The sequence below is a fragment of the Schistocerca cancellata genome, chromosome 2 (assembly GCF_023864275.1).
Source record: "Schistocerca cancellata isolate TAMUIC-IGC-003103 chromosome 2, iqSchCanc2.1, whole genome shotgun sequence".
NCBI lineage: Eukaryota > Metazoa > Arthropoda > Insecta > Orthoptera > Acrididae > Schistocerca > Schistocerca cancellata.
Window position 1 is genome coordinate 101,896,951 of NC_064627.1, and position 20,248 is coordinate 101,917,198.

Genomic DNA, 20,248 nt, shown 5'->3' on the forward strand with positions numbered 1-20,248 from the left:
TAGGTTAAAATGAAGATAAAAATTTGAGCTGGCAGGCACACATCGAAAACCTGGCAGACAAACTGAGCAACTTTGCATTTGCAATGAAAATATTGTCAACTGCAACTGACATGGACACATGAAAAGTAGCAAATACAAGCTACATCAAATCCGTTATCAGGTATGGTATTGTGTTGTGGGGTAACTCAACAAACATAGTGCGGATATTAAAAATACAGAAAAAAATCATTTGAAATATGTGCACTGCAAATCACAAAGAACCATGTTGACCATTATTTAGAAAACTTAAAATACTAACTGTGCCATCATTATAAATATATAAGATTATTATATTTTGATATGAATATAATAGAGGGAAACAGTCCACGTGGAAAAAATATATCTAAAAAGAAAGATGATGAGACTTACCAAACAAAAGCGCTGGCAGGTCAATAGACGCACAAACAAACACACAAAATTCAAGCTTTCGCAACAAACGGTTGCTTCGTCAGGAAAGAGGGAAGGAGAGGGAAAGACGAAAGGATGTGGGTTTTAAGGGAGAGGGTAAGGAGTCATTCCAATCCCGGGAGCAGAAAGACTTAATTTTGTGTGTTTGTTTGTGTGTCTATCGACCTGCCAGTGCTTTTGTTTGGTAAGTCTCATTATCTTTCTTTTTAGATTATTATATTTTTGTACACTAGATGTGAATTATATGAGGGAAACCATTTTTTCCAATCACATGATACTAGAAACAAAGAAAATTTTATGCTCCCCATCCACCACCTCAGACGGTATGCCCAGGCACCTCAATACATGGGAATTAAAATTTGTAATAAATTAAAAGGGAACAAGTTGATGCAGATGAATTTAGATTCACTTAAAAGAAAGCTATATGAGGTACTGACACTGAAGTTTTATTACTCAATTCATGCAGGACAAACTGGAAATTTGAACTGGAAATAGTGTGTTACATAGTCCAAAAAATATCCTTATAGAGTTATTATTTATTATAGTGCTGTTATTTGTTAATGTGAAAATCATTGTAACTGTTTTATAAATTTTTGATATGTCTCCTGTACCCAGACCAAATAGATTGCAAATGTATGTCATGAGATGAATAAAAAAACAATTCGCAGTTCACCATATAGCAGAGATTTTGAATCACAGATAGGCACAACAAAAGACTATCAAAAATAGATGTCATGCACACACACAGACACACACACACACACACACACACACACACACACACACACACACACACACACACACACACACACACACAGATTCATGCAAATATAACTCACACACATGACTGCAGTCTCTTCCAGAGACTGCAGTCATGTGTGTGTGAGTTGCATTTGCCTAAGTATCTCTGCGTGTGTGCATGTCACCTATTTTCAACAAAGGCCTCATTGGCCGAAAGCTTATTTGTGACATCCTTTTTTTTGTGCTGTCTGGGTCTGCAACTTAGCATCTCCACCATATGGTGAGTAGTGATTTTCTTTTTCATAATATTGTTCATTCCATCCTGGACTTTCCAGTGTTTAATCAATGACCTCTTTTGTGTTAATGTCTCTGTAGAAAACACAGAGAAAACATCTCTTATTCTTCAAGAACTTTTAATGTCTAGAGTGATTAATATCTACAGCTATACTTCACAACCACCTTATGGTGTGTGCCAACCATATTCCGTGTGTCACATGCCTTATCCTGTTCTAGTTATGAATGATTCAAGAGAAGAACAATTACTGGTAAGCCTCCATATGAGTTCAAATCTCTCCGATTTTTCCTTCATTGTCTCTTTGCAAGATATACATAGGAGGAAGCAGCATATTGGTTGAGTCTTCTATGGTTGTATACTATCGGAACTTCAACAGTAAACCACACCGTGATGCAGAACCTCACTTGCAGCATCTAGCACTGGAATCAACTGAACATTTTCATGACTCTCTTTTACTTACTGAATGAACCTGTAACAAAGTGTTCTGCACTTCCCTGGATCTTCTCTATTTTTCCTGTGAATCATATTAACTATGGATCTCAGACTGACAAGTGATAGTCAAGTATTGGTCAACAAAGGATTTTGTAAGCTACCTCCTTTTTTGGTAGTCTACATTTTCTGAGGATTCGTTCAGTGAATCTCAGTGTGACATCTGCCTTATCTGTAATTAGTTTCATGTGCTCATTCCACTTTAACACTCTCTGTATGCATGATCCCAGGTGTTTTATGGAAGTGACTGTGTCCAGTGATTGTTCTGCAATCATGTAATGATATGATAATTGATCTTTCTGCCTATTGGTGCACAATACATTACATTTGTTGATCTTAAAGATGAATTGCCAATCCCTACACAAATCTTTGATCCTGTGCAGGTCTTCCTTCATTTTGCTACAAGTCTGTAGCATTACAACTTCTGTGTATACAACAGTAGCATCTGCAGAAAGCCTCGCAGAACTTCTATTATTATCCACTAGGTAATTAACCCAAAATTACTTTTATGACTGAAGATTTTTCTCCATTGAAAAGGGCATGCTGTGTTCTGTTTTGTAGAAACTCTTCAATCAACTTACACAGCTAGTGTAATATTCCATACACTCATATTTTGTTCATTAGGCAGCTGTGTGGACTGCACTGAACACCTTTTGGAAACCAAGGAACGTGGTACCAACCTGGGTGTCAGTGTATACTGCCTTCTAGTTTTTGTGAATGAACAGAGTGAGCTGAGTTTTGCATGGTTGTTGGTTCTGAAAACAATGCTGATTCCTACAGAGGAGATTTTCAGTCTCCAGAAATGTCATAGTAGATGGGCATGAAACATGTTCCAAAATTTGACAACAGGCTGACATCTGAGATATAGCGCTACATGCATTTATTCGATGCCTCTTGAAAATGGGAATGAGCTCTTTTTTTTTTGAATCATTAGGAATGCTTCACCTGTTCAGTGACCTGCTGTACAATTCTACTAGAAGAGGAGCAAATTCTTTTGCATACTGCATGGAGAATCTCATCTTAGTATGCCACCAGTCCATTGGCCTTTCCTCTGTTGAGAAGTTTCAGTTGTTTTTCTATCGCATGACCACCTATTTCAGTCTCTTTCATTCTGGTGTTCATGCAGTGATTTAAAAAGGGAACTACAGTGTGATCTTCCTCAGTGATATAGTTTTGGAAAAAAATACATTTAGTATTTTGGCTTTCTCTGTGCAATCTTGTGTTTCAAAGCTATTTTGGTCACAGAGGGTCAGAACAGAAGACTTCAATCCATTTACCAATTTACCATAAGACCGAAACTTCTTAGAATTTTCTGTCAAGTGTAGAATTTTACTTTCAGATCTGTTGAATTCTCCATACTTGGCTCTCCTTGCACTAATATTTACTTCATTCACTTTCTGTTTGTTTGTGGTGCTTTGGCTGGAATTAAATTTACAGTGAGGTTCTCTCTTTGCTTTAGTAACAGCTCTGAAACATGGCTGTTAATCCTCTGGGGGTCTTTCCATCTCTCACAGCTTGGTGCATATGTGTATAAAGTATTTTGTACAAAACTGTTGAAATTTGTCTGTTGGTGCTCGACATTGTCAATGCTGGAAATTAAAGTTTCATGTTGACTGCTCAAGTTATCTGATATCCGTTTCTTGTCACCTTAGCAAAAATCTTCCTACCTTTCTTTAGATTCCTACTTGCAGCTATATCCAGTGATTCTGTAAGAGCCTTATGGTAATTGATTTCCTGTGCCAAACCAACTGAGTCAAAGAGTTTTGATCTGTTGGAGACCAGGAGATAAAATGTATTGCCTTCATGAGTCACTTCTCTGATTAGCTGCTCAAAGTAATTTTTGGGTGAGGCATTTAGAATAATTTCACATGATTACTGGGAAATTTACATGAAATATTCTCCAAGTTTCATCTCAGATATTCCACCAATACTGCTCCTGAGTAGGCATTTTATAAGAGCATCTGGTGACTATATTCAATGTGCTTCTAACATTTATCTTAACCCAAATTACCACTGGCGCTCAGCCTATCTTTGCAGACTGGTGTGCAAAACAAGTACAAGAGCAGGGGCAGCTCTTTCTTAAGTGTCACAGGGGCATGGCCCCACTAGGAATATTGTGATATAATTTTATAGCACGTATTTTTCCAGTATTGTATCAAAAAGTTTGAGTATGACATGATTTAGGTGTAGTACAAGAGATAGAGACCAGAGGAGATGAGGCCCAGTTTCCACTGCTCTGATGCAGAGACACAGTGGTATTCTGAGCTGCCAGTAGCCAGACCAGGTCTTGCTGCCACTCTTTCACTCCCCCCCCCCCCCTCCCCCTCCCACCAGTGCATTCTTCCACTGTGACTAACCTGTTTTCTTCTCCCCACACGACAGTGAGGGCCAGTGTGAGATGGTCCATACTCACCTCCACACCCCAGGCCCCTAAAATTTCAGTCATAGTGATGTGAACAATATGTTTCAATTTCCTGACATCACCTCTCGCCATACCTTAGCTCAGGGCCATCTCAGGCGGACCCGCTGGATGGATCAGCTCATGCCTATCCCCATTTCCCTGGTGTCTCGTCCCCACCCTTGTCCACTTGTCTGTACATATGCACAGTGCTTGGGGCTAGCAGCCTTGGGTCTCTAGCCAGAGTCATACTGAGATGATCCTCCACCGCTGGCAGAACCAGAGCTGCACTTCCCCCTCAACCCCCCCCCCCCCCTCCCCTGCCCTCTCTATCCCAGGGAAATGCACCTTTCTGTGATTTTTCTACACAAATAAAGGAAATTTTGTAATTTGTAAGGTAGGTTTAATGAAAATGAAGCATTATTGGAAAGTGAACTACGTAGATGAAAAATATTTCATGCAGCAAATTAAATGTATCATTGTAGCAAATAAATTAAAAATTTTACAAACATTCCAACAAAATGGAATGCAAAACAAAATGTGTGTCATAATTGTTTGTAGCAGCTAATGTGTGCCGAATTTATTATGATGTATAACAAAGAAAAAATTTTATTTGCTTCTATTAAATTATAAACACTGTATGAATTGTTAATAGAAAATAAAATAAAAAGTTCTATAATTAAGAGATGACAACATACTCTTTCCCAAGAATTGTATATTTATTACAATTTTACTTTCCATTTCCTTGCTTTCAGCACAGAAAATTCATTGATAATGTCATTGAAGTCAAATTTAGCAGCTGTGTCATATTCTATAGACAAGATAGCTCAATTTGATGCCTGCTTCGCAACTACTTGACCTTAAGTAAATTTACTATCATTTGTCTTGTGCTGGCATTGCAATGAAATTGTCATACATATCCTCAAAGCTAATTCAATATTTGGTTAAGTACTCATAAGCTTACTTTGCGATGGGGGTGGGAGGAATCAAATGTCTAAATGGGAATCTGTGTCATGCTCTGCAACAGCTCTTTCTAGCTGAATTTAAAAGCAGCTATTTCATTAACTAGCTCTACTGTATTGATATCTGTTATATTTGGCATGAAAATATGCTTCACATTTTTCAAAACAAAGTATGAAACTCTCATTTAATGCTTGCCTGACAGGAAATTAATGCGAGATCAAACATGTGTTAGATGTGAAATCTGTTTCTCATTTTAGTTATTATTCTATCAAATATATGAAGCAGCTTAGGTTAAACAGTTTCACTCTAGTCCTCAGTTGGCAGAAATCAGCAAAAATGGGAAGCCTTGTGTTAAACAGCACCTGTGACCAACCCTTGAGATCCTACAATATTTTAGTCAAGCAGCAGCAAAAATGCCATTGTTGAACATGAGCTAGCTGTATAGGCAGTGGCTTTATGTACCAAGAGTACTGTTGACACACAATCAAATGAGGTATATTCGGTAACACTCATTTTTTTATGTACTACCTGGAATAAATGACATTGTGACAGCAGTGTGTACGCTGATTAAGAGGCTTGTTCTTGCAGTCAGAAGATAAGAATATATTGTGTAAGAGAACTGGCTAATTCTGAAATCGCCTTTTTCACTTTCTTTTAACTGCTTAGTTTTTTCATCACTTTATGTTGCTGCCTGTAGTCAAAATGTAAATGGGGCTAGCTCTCAGTAGTGTTCCATATTATGGAGCTGTGTATTTAAAATTCTAGGATTCTTACAGCTGTTCTAAAATGAATAAAGTAATTTATTTACTAAAATATCCTTTCAATTTTTAAGTATGCAAGAGAAGGTAGTAATCAAGCAGTTAGGTGATCATCAATACTATGTATACGGAGAGAGGGGAGGGGGAGCAGGGGTGAGTTCACTTCTGTTTACACTTTATTATTGGCTAAAGTATTTTGTGGATTAGGCCTATATCTACAACTGTATAATTATCATATTTACTATTTTTCTAGTGCTTTAAGCAGTATGACATAAATTAAGCTTATATAACAAACAGTTCAGAACAATTCCATTATAAAGTTCATTCATTTTTTACCTGGGCCATACCAACAGCAGGGCTCCAGCCTCCTCTGGAAAAAAAATAAGCTTTGCATGACAGGTCACTGCCAAGTAACATAGGTCGAAAAAACTTAGGCTTTGTATAGAATGACCTGATACACATAGTGCAGAAGGTAACTGAATGACATACACCATGAGACGAACAGTGCAGAAGGTAACTGAATGACATACACCATGAGACGAACAGTGCAGAAGGTAACTGAATGACATACACCATGAGACGAACAGAAATGACACTTTTGTTCAAAGACACTGAACTCTCTGCAATTCATAAATGTCCCCTAGACATTACGAAAGGCAAGACATGATTCTCAATAGGGTGTGCAATCACCACATACAACAATGTATGTTCTGCAATAAGCTGCCATGCTGGGTACAAAGTTGGGAGTGAGTTATTGTGGCAAGGCATTCTGTTCCTCCGCCAGTGCAGTTGACAACTGCTGGGTGATTGTTGGTGCATGTAGATGTGCTGTGATATGTCTCCCCAATGCATCCCTCATGTGGTTGATTGGATTTAAGATGGGGAAATGGGCAAGCCAGTCCACTCACTGAATATTCTCCCATTCCAACAGCTCCTCCACCTGTACTGTTCGATGCAGCTGTGCATTGTCATCTGTAAAAATGAAATCAGGGCTGAGTATACTCTTGGAAAGACACACATGGGAAAGGTGTACAGTATCACACTAACTTTGACTGGTGTGTGTACCATATTCAAAATGTGAAGATCAGTACACTCGTGCAACAGTATGCCTCCTCTTGCCATAACATCTGGACCACCAAAACGATTATGTTTGACAACAATGAATGAATTGTCAAATGACAAGATGTAGGAGTATGCAATGCATCCAGGGACATTTCAAATATGATCATTTTGTTCCTTCAGTTATTATAGTGTGGTAAGGCATGGTAATGCATGTAGGTATGAGCTATATTACTTGGTAGACACACATCATGTAAGTCCTACTTTCGGCCTTAAGTTGTGTTCACCAGTGTACATTCGAACCTGAATTTTGTATTACATTGCTATTAAAATCGGGTTTTAGCCAAGTTCCAGTATCAAGTACTATGTAGACATTGGTGCCACTTTTAAGTAACACTAGACCTGAGAATTTTCCTTGGATGCCCCTGCAGTTACCTAATACCACATCAACATTTTCTTTCTTCGATCTTCATGACAAACATTACTCTGTTTAATTAATGGGGATAGCATTCTTTCCTGTCTCTAATTAGAACTTGTCTTATTGGACCTATGGAGGGATAACTACAGCCTAAAAACCCACAAGTGCAGGCCACACCCCACTCCACTGCCATAGTAATTGCTTCATATGTGTAGTATACAGACCTATCAAGGTGAGAAGGGGTTTCTACAATTCTTCTCTCAGTAATGGAGGTCATCAGTGACATTCTGATGGTATGAAATATGCCAAAGAGTAACTTTTCCGCTTACTGTTGATGACACAAATTTATTTGTACATAGTATTACTTTCAAAATTCCAAGTCTTACTCATCTGTGTTGGTTCTCAGCGATCAATTGCTCAGCTTCACAGCTACATTTGTGTTAAATGTACCAATCACTCAAGTTTTTATGAGTTTGCAACTTTACCATACAAATGACTATATTTCGCAAACTGTTTCTCTGGCACACCAACAACTATGCCATTCATCTTGACTGGAAATCAGTATCCAGATTTTTCTTTCAATAGCTGTTTGAAAATTCAGTACCAAATATATGACTTTTCAGTAGAAAAATTCTCATATCGGAGCCCTAAAAAGGCAAATATGCCCCTGCTTAAAAGACTCTGACTGAAAACTGAGGTACTGGCTGCATGTTGTACCTTCCTCAGCACCTGTAAAAATTTTTGCCAAAAATTTTGGCTGCAAACATATTCACACTCTTTTTAACATGCAGCTCACCTCTCACTCCCATAAACTTCGCAATCTGTAGCTCATTCGTATCCACTAGTCCATTGCTGTAAATCTCTCATACCCATCCAGTTCCACTTGCCTATTCTCACTCACTCATTCAACCCAACTCATTGTTGTTATCGCTTTGAATCTCTCTAATTTTGTCACTGTCTCCTAACTCACAGCCACAGGCTCCTCCGTTCTGTCCTAATACTACTGCCTCCTCTCACTATCCCTGTCTCATTCTTGCTCTCTCTTAATGCTGCTGTCAGTCATTTCTTCCCACTGCTCCTGTCTCTTCTCACTGTCACTACCTCTCTCTTCCTCATTGTCACTACCTCTCTCTTCCTCATTGTCATTGCCATAGACTCTGTCTATCATTCTCACTGGTTCTCAGCCGCTTCCACTTTCTCCTTCTCTTTATTCCTCTCCCACTGGCACTGTCTCCTTCACTCTTTCCCTAGTGCTATTCTTCTCTCACACTGCCATTGTCTCCTTCGCATTTTCTATATCACAACCACTGTCTGCTATCTTCCAATACTTCTTACTTTTCCATCTCTTGCCCACAGCCACTGTCTCTCTGTCAGATAAAAAAGTATGAGTATGTTCACATGCCAAAGTTTTTGGAAAAAAATTTATAATATGCTGAGGAAGGTGGAATGAGGCAGCTGGTGCTCCACTTTTTAGCCAGAGTCTGTTAAACAGGAGTATATTCACCTTTTTAGTGTTCCAACATGAGCACTTTTCAACTGGTTTCCTTCTTTTCCTTCTACAGCAGAGCATGTCATGCATATGAAAAGCACTTTATGGATCAATAAAATTATGATAATTTACTTATGTGAAATTGAAATAACACAAAACTGACATACCAGACCATATTTTTTGTGCACAAAAATTTTGCATGTGTTTCAGTAATACAATATGGGGTTCCCAGAACTCTTCTGGTGATAACAGACACACTTTACAGCATAGCCCTGCATGCTCCATCACTTTATAAACCATTTTTTACTTCATACCAGATTTTACATGCGTATTTTAAGTTCAAAGTAGTGCAACTTTGAAATCTGTATCTCAGAAATGGATAAATATATGAAGAAAACTTTTTTGGTTTCTCCTCGGAATTGCCTATGACCTAAATGGTACCTCCATTAGACCCTTCAGGTGCACCATAACCACATTTAATGCAACAAAAAGTAACCAATTTGCTCATCTTAAGCTGTAGAAAGTGGTAATATTCAAATTTTTACCCTATATTGTAGGTTAGTTACAGTAATACAATCCTTCTGTTGGGTATACAAATCATTCTTAGCCCAAGAACTATCCAAAATACTTGACCCTGTTTTTCTCTCACACATAGAACCTGATGTATGAGCCCCAGGAAAATACCTTTTTTTGTGTGTTGTGCTGTGAAACGTATTGGTAGCATGTGTTGTTCCATGCGTACTGATTATGTGATTACTGTTATCCACAGTTCTTCCTCTGTTACTCAACTATCTTCCATTTGTTCCTATATTAGTATTTTCTCATCCCTGGTATTAGTATCATGTACATTCCCTTTCTTTTTAATTCACTTCGTTTGTTCCTTGTTTTTCATATATTCTCGTGGCTTGGTATATGCCTGACGTATATATCTTTTTCCTACTACTTCTATTTGCAAAATAAATCTGATTGATGAAAACTTATCCACTTAACATTTAGTTTTACATTTTTGGCTCTCATTGTATTTGTATAATGTAGTTGAGTACAATAATTAACTATGTTGTAATTTATCCTTCTCACACACTCTCAGTATGTTGTGTTTTCAGTTAATTTGTGTTGTTGCTTATTACATAGCTGACAAAAGAAATATAGAGATCAATTCTCATTTATCACACATTTTTCAACATTAAAAAGATGTTTGTACATATATTACTGATTTTTTTTTTCAATCATTCCTTTTTACAGAGGTTTCAGTAAGGAATTTGATCCATGTATTACTGAAATTGTTGGAGCAACACTTGAAATATATAAACAGTCCCGAGCTAACTTACTGCCAACCCCAACAAAATCTCATTATCTTTTCAACCTCAGGGATTTTGCAAGAGTTATTCAGGTAAGGTAATGTAGTGATTAAATGCAGTACCTTTGTTTGTTAGAATGAAGTAAGTGCCCTTTTAGTTTTAATGACACCAAAAAAACTGTGGCTGTAGCTGGTGCACAAAATGTAATTTCTGTTAGAAGCATCAGTACACAATGGATTAGTCACCCTTTCACTTTTGTTTATCATATCAAAATGGCTAAGCAGGGATGGCTAGAGGACAAATGTAAGGATGTAGAGGCTTGTCTCACTAGGGGTAAGATAGATACTGCCTACAGGAAAATTAAAGAGACCTTTGGAGAGAAGAGAACCACTTGTATGAATATCAAGAGCTCAGATGGCAACCCAGTTCTAAGCAAAGAAGGGAAAGCAGAAAGGTGGAAGGAGTATATAGAGGGTTTATACAAGGGCGATGTACTTGAGGACAATATTATGGAAATGGAAGAGGATGTAGATGAAGATGAAATGGGAGATAAGATACTGCGTGAAGAGTTTGACAGAGCACTGAAAGACCTGAGTCAAAACAAGGCCCCGGGAGTAGACAACATTCCATTAGAACTACTGATGGCCTCAGGAGAGCCAGTCATGACAAAACTCTACCACCTGGTGAGCACGATGTACGAGACAGGCGAAATACCCTCAGACTTTAAGAAGAATATAATAATTCCAATCCCAAAGAAAGCAGGTGTTGACAGATGTGAAAGTTACCGAACTATCAGTTTAATAAGTCACAGCTGCAAAATACTAACGCGAATTCTTTACAGACGAATGGAAAAACTGGTAGAAGCCGACCTCGGGGAAGATCAGTTTGGATTCCGTAGAAATGTTGGAACACGTGAGGCAATACTGACCTTACGACTTATCTTGGAAGAAAGATTAAGAAAAGGCAAACCTACGTTTCTAGCATTTGTAGACTTAGAGAAAGCTTTTGACAATGTTGACTGGAATACTCTCTTTCAAATTCTGAAGGTGGCAGGGGTAAAATACAGGGAGCGAAAGGCTATTTACAATTTGTACAGAAACCAGATGGCAGTTATAAGAGTCGAGGGGCATGAAAGGGAAGCAGTGATTGGGAAAGGAGTGAGACAGGGTTGTAGCCTCTCCCCGATGTTATTCAATCTGTATGTTGAGCAAGCAGTAAAGGAAACAAAAGAAAAATTTGGAGTAGGTATTAAAATTCATGGAGAAGAAGTAAAAACTTTGAGGTTCGCCGATGACATTGTAATTCTGTCAGAGACAGCAAAGGACTTGGAAGAGCAGTTGAACGGAATAGACAGTGTCTTGAAAGGAGGATATAAGATGAACATCAACAAAAGCAAAACGAGGATAATGGAATGTAGTTGAATTAAGTCGGGTGATGCTGAGGGAATTAGATTAGGAAATGAGACACTTAAAGTAGTAAAGGAGTTTTGCTATTTAGGGAGTAAAATAACCGATGATGGTCGAAGTAGAGAGGATATAAAATGTAGACTGGCAATGGCAAGGAAAGCGTTTCTCAAGAAGAGAAATTTGTTAACATCTAATATAGATTTAGGTGTCAGGAAGTCGTTTCTGAAAGTATTTGTATGGAGTGTAGCCATGTATGGAAGTGAGACATGGACGATAACTAGTTTGGACAAGAAGAGAATAGAAGCTTTCGAAATGTGGTGCTACAGAAGAATGCTGAAGATAAGGTGGGTAGATCACGTAACTAATGAGGAGGTATTGAATAGGATTGGGGAGAAGAGAAGTTTGTGGCACAACTTGACTAGAAGAAGGGATCGGTTTGTAGGACATGTTCTGAGGCATCGAGGGATCACAAATTTAGCATTGGAGGGCAGCGTGGAGGGTAAAAATCGTAGAGGGAGACCAAGAGATGAATACACTAAGCAGATTCAGAAGGATGTAGGTTGCAGTAGGTACTGGGAGATGAAGAAGCTTGCACAGGATAGAGTAGCATGGAGAGCTGCATCAAACCAGTCTCAGGACTGAAGACCACAACAACAACAACATCATTTATCAACACACAATGGATTAGTCACCCTCTCATTTTTGTTTATAATATGCATTATCCCTGATGGACAGGGTGAACAGCAGTCTGTGGGGATTTTCTGATGATGGAGTGGTGTACTGGAAGGAGTTGTTGTTGGGTGACTGTAGCAGGATACAAAATGACTTTTTGGTGTGATGAATGACATATAGCTCTAAATGTAAAAAAAAAAAAAAAAAAAAAAAAAAATGTAAGTTAATGCAGATGACTAGGAAAATAAACCCATAATGCTTGAATACAACATTAATAGTATGCTACTTGACACAGTCACATTGATTTAATATCTAGGTGTAACAATGAAAAGTGATATGAAATGGAACGAGCATGTAAAAATTGTAGTGAGGAAGGCAAATAGTCGACTTCAGTTTATTGGGAGAGTTTTAGGCAAGTGTGGTCCATTTAGGGAGGAGAATGCATGTAGTATACTAATGTGACCCTCTGTTGAGAACTGCTTGAGTGTTTGGCATCTGCACCAGATTGGATTAAAGGAAGACATTGAATCAATTCAGAGCTGAGCTGCTAGATTTGTTACCAGTAGGTTCAGCTGACAAGCAAGTATTGCGGAGATGCCTTGGAAACTATAATGGAATCCCCAGAGGGAATGCAACATCCTTTATGAGGAATGCTGTTGAGAAAATTTAGAGAGCTGGTATTTGAAAGTGACTGTAGAACAATTCTTCTGCTGCAATGTAAATTTTGCCTAACGACCACAAATGTAAGATGAGGAAAATTACAGCTTATACGGAGGCTGATAGAGAGTCATTTTTCACTTGCTCTAGTTGTGTGTGGAAGAAGAAGGGAAATGGCTAGTAGTGGTACATTATACCCTCCACTCTAGACCATACAGTGGTTTGTAGAGTATGTACATAGATGTAGATTTAGAATATTGCTGTAAGATTATATGAACTTTCAATGTAGGTTTTTGTTGTTGTTCTGTAGTTCTGTGTAACAAAAGTAATTCTAAATGAAACATTATATCACCAAAGTTTTCATGTAAAACATTGACAAACATTTAGTTTCACTTGAGTCTAGTTTCTTAACTTATGTGTCCAGAGGCACCTCCAGGATGACTTTAATTTGTGATTGTGATTGCTACACATTACTGAGCAAGCTGCTGTAGCCAATGATACTTGTACTGATCAAAGAAATGACAGTACTTAACAGTTTGTACATGTAACAACAGACAATTGAAAGATAATTTTTTACCAATGAATCAGTTACATGAAGGCATATGCAATAATAAAAAGAAGGTAGCATTACCAACATTTTACATGTACTGTAGCTCCACTACCTGACAAAAAAGTGAAGGACCCAGCAGACAGACATAAAGATAACTTCGTTCATGTACACATCGGCAATGTGCATGTAACTAAGTAGAGCAGCAATTCTCTGTGATAGGTGAAATGGTCAACAGGGTGCATTAGCGTTATTCATGTTCAATGTTACTATCAGGCCTGATATGGTTTATGAGGGGTGTGAGCAGAATTGGATGTGAGTCATCACTATGGAGAACAAGGAGATGCCGCATACTTGTTTGACACATCATTTTCAGCACCTGACAGCATTTGAGGGTGGATCTCCAGTTGTTCAGATGGTTGAATTATGCAATATCCAGATTTGGGAGGCATTCTGATGTTATAGTGGTCTGATGTTGGACTGCATGATTATATGAGGGCAGTAAATCTCATTGTCAAGGTTCCAGTCAACCAAGTCTGACCACCACAAGGGGTGATCTCTATACTGTGCACCAAGCACCCCTTCACATATGTGTCTGCCATTTGAGGACAGGTAATGGACTCTCTGCAACATTCTGTGTCATCCCACACATCTTTGTTTGGAGACTAGCAGCAGCCAGACTAAGGAATAAACACTCCATGCATAGGCTGCCATTAGCTCAACACAAATTGGTGTGTTTGGAATGCAAAGCTTTGCCTTTACAAATGTCTGCTTGTGGCTGTGTATATGCGGATGGATATGTGTGTGCGTGTGAGTGTATACCTGTACTTTTTTCCCCCTAAGGTAAGTCTTTCCGCTCCCGGGATTGGAATGACTCCTTACCCTCTCCCTTACAACCCACATCCTTTCGTCTTTCCCTCCCCTTCCCTCTTTCCTGACGAAGCAACCGTTTGTTGCGAAAGCTTGAATTTTGTGTGTGTGTTTGTGTTTGTTTGTGTGTCTATCGACCTGCCAGCACTTTTGTATGGTATATATATATATATATATATAGTTATAATAGAAGGAAAAATTCCACGAAGGAAAAATATACCTAAAAACAAAGATGATGTGACTTACCAAATGAAAGTGCTGGCATGTCGATAGACACAAACAAACACAAACACACACAAAATTCAAGCTTTCGCAACAAACTGTTGCCTCATCAGGAAAGAGGGAAGGAGAGGGAAATGTCTTTAAATATGTCTGCTTGTGTCTTGTGTCTGTATATGTGTGGATGGATATGTGTGTGTGTGTGCGAGTGTATACCCGTCCTTTTTTCCCCCTAAGGTAAGTCTTTCCGCTCCCGGGACTGGAATGACTCCTTACCCTCTCCCTTAAAACCCACATCCTTTCGTCTTTCCCTCTCCTTCCCTCTTTCCTGATGAGGCAACAGTTTGTTGCGAAAGCTTGAATTTTGTGTGTGTTTGTGTTTGTTTGTGTGTCTATCGACATGCCAGCACTTTCATTTGGTAAGTCACATCATCTTTGTTTTTAGGTATATATATATACGGTTATAATAGAAGGAAACATTCCACGAAGGAAAAATATATTTAAAAACAAAGATGATGTGACTTACCAAATGAAAGTGCTGGCAGGTCGACAGACACACAAACAAACACAAACATACACACGAAATCCAAGCTTTCGCAACCAACGGTTGCCTCGTCAGGAAAGAGGGAAGGAGAAGGAAAGACAAAAGGATATGCGGTTTAAGGGAGAGGGTAAGGAGTCATAGGAGTCATTCCAATCCCGGGAGGGATTGGAATGACTCCTTACCCTCTCCCTTAAAACCCAAATCCTTTTGTCTTTCCCTCTCCTTCCCTCTTTCCTGACGAGGCAACCGTTGGTTGCAAAAGCTAGAATTTTGTGTGTATGTTTGTGTTTGTTTGTCTGTCTATCGACCTGCCAGCGCTTTTGTTTGGTAAGTCTCATCATCTTTCTTTTTAAATATATTTTTCCCACGTGGAATGTTTCCCTCTATTATATTTATATTTATATTTATATTTATATTTATATATAATAGAGGGAAACATTCCACGTGGGAAAAATATATCTAAAAAGAAAGATGATGAGACTTACCAAACAAAAGCGCTGGCAGGTCGATAGACACACAAACAAACACAAACATACACACAAAATTCAAGCTTTCGCATTGGTATGTTGATAGAGACAATAAAAAACACACAAACATACACACAAATTTCAAACTTTCGCAAGCCAAGGTTGCTTCATCAGGAAAGAGGGAAGGAGAGTGTAATGGATCTGGGAGATGTGTTATTTTCTACCGGATTTGTCGATACCAAATTGTAAATGTTTTCTTACATTTTTGTCAGAATTTTTTTATTGTAATTTGCCTTATTTTATGTTAAAATACTTATATTTTTGAGAGTGAAAGCATATTGATTACTATTAGTAAATGTGACGAAGAATATCAAAGAGACTGATTACAAGTGGAAGCTTGTGTGTTGTGTAAAATGTCTTAGACACTGGAGTCGTCTTTGACTGTAATCAGTCGGCAGTGAACTCGTGGTGTGTGTTGACGGTAGAACAGTGTGCAGGTCGCCGTTGTAAATAATTTGGAAGTGAACAGAAGAAAATGAATTATGTTACTACTTTTTTTATTTAAACTTTAAGAAGAAACCACATTCGAAGAAATGGTATTTGAAGCAACAAAAATGAAGCAAACGCATTGAACCAGGTCATTTCTGCAGCCGATGAAACTGCATTGTGGAATCATACTTCCACTAGACAACTGGAGCCAAGACAAATATCGCATTGTAAACATTTCACCGTAAAGGTACTGTCACGAAATATGCCAAATTTAAGCAAATAAAAAACAGTGAGCATATTTCAAGAGGGAAAGGTGAAAGGATGTGGGTTTTAAGGGAGAGGGTAAGGAGTCATTCCAATCCCGGGAGTGGAAAGACTTACCTTAGGGGGAAAAAAGGACAGGCATACACTCGCACACACACATATATCCATCCGCACATATACAGACACAGGCAGGCATGTGTAAATGCTCTCTGTCTGTTAGAAAACTTTCTATTCAACCGCATATGTCATCAGATAGACCATAAGCGCGCACTTTTTGGAGCAAGCGACAGTGCAGAACTGAGTGGAATGTCTTTCTAAAGTAGAGTAGTGTGGCATCAGCCTGGGAACCGGTATCTAGAGCCTGTTGTATATCATGCATATCTGTGCCTCGCATGATTGCTGTTTCCTAAAATCATTCTAGTTTCTGCAGATGAGCTTCTCAGAGTCTAGAAAGGTCATTATGTCTGAACACAAAATATGTTTATGATTCTACAACAAATCAGTGTCAGTGAAATTGTGCATCTTATTTTCTACCCTTTTTATAGATTGTTATGACCTGGGCCTTCTTCCAGTCCCTAGAACTTTCTGCTGTTCCAATGATATCTGCTAGATGATGGATAAGAATGGTGCTAAATTTGTAGCATAGTCAACATATAATCTCACGGTGATACCGTCTGGGCCAAATGCCTTCCTGGCATCTAAGGATCTTAACTGTTTTACAATCCCAGGTACACTAAACATTATGTCAGCCATCCTTGTGTTTGTTTGATAATTGAAAGGGGGAATGGTGCCGCAGTTCTCTACCATAATCGGGTTTTTGAAAGCTAGGTTTAGAATTTCAGCATTCTTTTTATCAACATCCGTTACATTACCCATACTGTCAGCAAGAGAAGGTATTGAATTATGTAGATGGCCAATGAATAGGTTTGCATAGGATGGTACTAAGTGGGTGCCCATTGCTGTACCACTTGTTTCTTATAGGTGATACTGTGGGGTCCTGCGCACTCATCGCTTATAGGGTGCCTAAAGGATGCTTCAATCTCGTATAAATTTACAACAATTCAAGCAAATCACATTAATAGTTTTTATTACAATAAAGAAGATTGAGAATACTTAACTTTGTGTTTACAACAGTGTCGCAAGTGATGGGTGGCACACAACGTCCATACAAGCAATGACTATGGATCACCAGTAACTGCTATCATAGCACTCTCTGCTAGGCTGCATCTAGTACTGTGCAGCTGTTGCTGGCAGGAGCAGCATTTGTATTCCTTTCTTGTAAAAGCTGCTGCTGTCGTGGTGCGGTCCTAGCCAGTAAGCTGTTGGCTGTTGTTGTCTCACAGCCTTTTCTCCTCTTGTGTTCTTCGTCTCCATGCTGGCACTTGTTGATATGCCAGAACCTACCTTACCCCCAAAGCAGTGGACTGTCATCATGTAGGGAGTGTGACCATTGTGGGGGAGGCAGGAGGGTGGATGCCTCGCGTGACTGCAAGCTTTGGCTGCAGGGTGCAGGGGATGTCAAGCTTCCGGTTGTACCCCACCATCTGGCCTGCTCTCTGGCAGAAATGTCCCTGGAAAACAATGTGTCCACCTCCTGATGCCAGGAACCAGATTAAGAAGGCAGCAAATGCTACGGTATGGGCAGATCCAGCTCCATCAGTAGGACAAGAGGAGGTGGAGTAGGCGAAGTCTCCGTCTCCATGGGGTTGACCCGCAGTGTGGTAAGGACGTCCTCTGGCGGCTGTTGTGGCCACGCTGTCCTCTGGACCTGTGAATCTGGGGGAAGAGACACAGCAAGATCATTGTGTGCATGAGAGAGGCGAAGTTCAGTTTGATGTCGGCGCTGCAAGCATCTGGACCTGAAATAAGGTACATGCAAGTGCAAAGCCATGGGCAATCTCACCTTGTGCCCACCATCTGCTGGCTGCTAAAAACCCTGTAAAAGACAATATTATGCAATGAGAAGCAATACTTGGGGATTTCTTCAGTGCCGGATGCTGAGGAGGGTGGAGCAGGTGGAGCAATGTCCAATGGCGGCAGCCTTGAAGCAATTCCACAGGTGATGGTCCATCTTGTGGGTGCGAACAATATGAGGCGAGAAACAGTTGTAATGCTTGATCACTGGTGACTGCGGGGTGATGTTTGGTCATCTGCTGCTTAAGGTTCTGACAAAATGTTCTACTTTGCCGTTTGACTGTGGATGGAGCGGTGCACTAGTTAGACGCTGTATGCCATTGTGTTCACACAGTGTTCGACAATTCATTTGGCGTGAACTGTGACCTGTTCTCTGACACTATAACTCCAGGTAAACGTTCAAGGCAAGAAATAGAGGACAACACCTGAATTGTGCTAGTGACATTGTCGAGTTCATTGGCTCAGCAAAAGGAAGCTTACTATATGAGTCAACCACAATCAACCAATGAGTGTTCCAAAAAGGTCCCGCAAAGTCTATGTCCACACATTGCCATGGTGAGTGTGACTTAGGCCAAGCAGATAATTTTTTTGGTATAGCGGACTGATTTTCCACACATGCGTGACACTGTGACATCATCTGTTCTATTTGGGTGTCCATTTCCTGTCAAGTACAGTGTCGATTTGTTAACTGTTTCATACGAACAATCCCCCAGTGTCCTTGGTGAAGTAACTGCAACACTTCCTTTTGCAAAGCTTTAGGGATCAACACAAGTGACTGTCTACATCATTTTGAACAAGAACTACATCCTTCTGGACAGTGAGGCTATGCTGATGTTCAAAGTATCGGTGCAGGACAGAGTTCTTTATGCTATTCAATGAGTGAGGCCAAGATGTGGGAATGTATGTTAGCAAAACGTTCAAATCTGGATCAGCTTCCTTGGCCTGTGCAATTTTCTTATAATTCGGTGGAAAAGACTGAAGAAATTCAGAATCCTGAGCATCGATGTGACAACAAGATGCAGCAGAAGAGTCAAAGCCTGTACAGGGCCAATCAGTGAAAGTGGTTCCGCATTACCATGTTGAGCTATCGGACAATACACAATCTCGTACTGGTATTGAGGCAACAACAAAGCCCATCTTTGCCATCTTTGGACAGTTCGTACAGGAACCAGTTTCATTGGATGAAATAAAGACTACAAAGGCTTGTGATCCATTACTAAGTAGAATTTTCTGCCTTACAAATAGTGGTGGAATTTGATGACTCTATAGACAATAGCCAAAGCCTCTTTCTCAATTTCTGAATAGTTTCACTGAACTTTTGATAACACTTTTGATGTGAAAGCAGGAGGCCTGTCTTTATCACCAATTCTGTGTGAAAGCAGTGCACTGACTTCATAACAGGAATACAACTGGTTAGTCAGGATCAAAGATAACTAAGCATTGATCACTGAGCAATGCATCTTTAAGTTTTTAAAAAGCTACTTGGCACTCATCTGTTCAAACAAAGAGGACATTCTTTCAACACAAGCGATGCAATGGAGCTGCATTTGTGCAGCGTTTGGTATAAAGCAAATATAATAGTTCATTTTCCCCAAGACTGACTACAATTCTGTGACTTGCAAGGAACTGGCATATCTCATAAGGCTAACAAATGTGACTGAAGGATATGTACACCTTTATGACATGACCAAGATACTGTCACTCAGGTTTTAAAAAAATCTCATTTGTCCAGTCTACACTTTAGTCCTGCATCAGATAACATGCAAAACAAAGCATGAAAATTTGCAATATGTTCTTCACGTGAATGACCTGCTATGACAATATCGTCCAGATAGTTTTAACAG

General features: G+C 39.3%; 1 protein-coding gene across 1 annotated transcript in view; it reads left to right on the forward strand.

Annotated features, from left to right (window-relative positions):
* Positions 1-20,248, forward strand: part of LOC126161364 (dynein axonemal heavy chain 7) — a 1,035,864-nt gene that overhangs the window by 537,723 nt on the left and 477,893 nt on the right. The window contains exon 32 of the mRNA XM_049917134.1: positions 10,300-10,447. Coding sequence (XP_049773091.1) covers positions 10,300-10,447 — 148 coding nt within the window. The remainder of the gene's footprint in view (positions 1-10,299; positions 10,448-20,248) is intronic.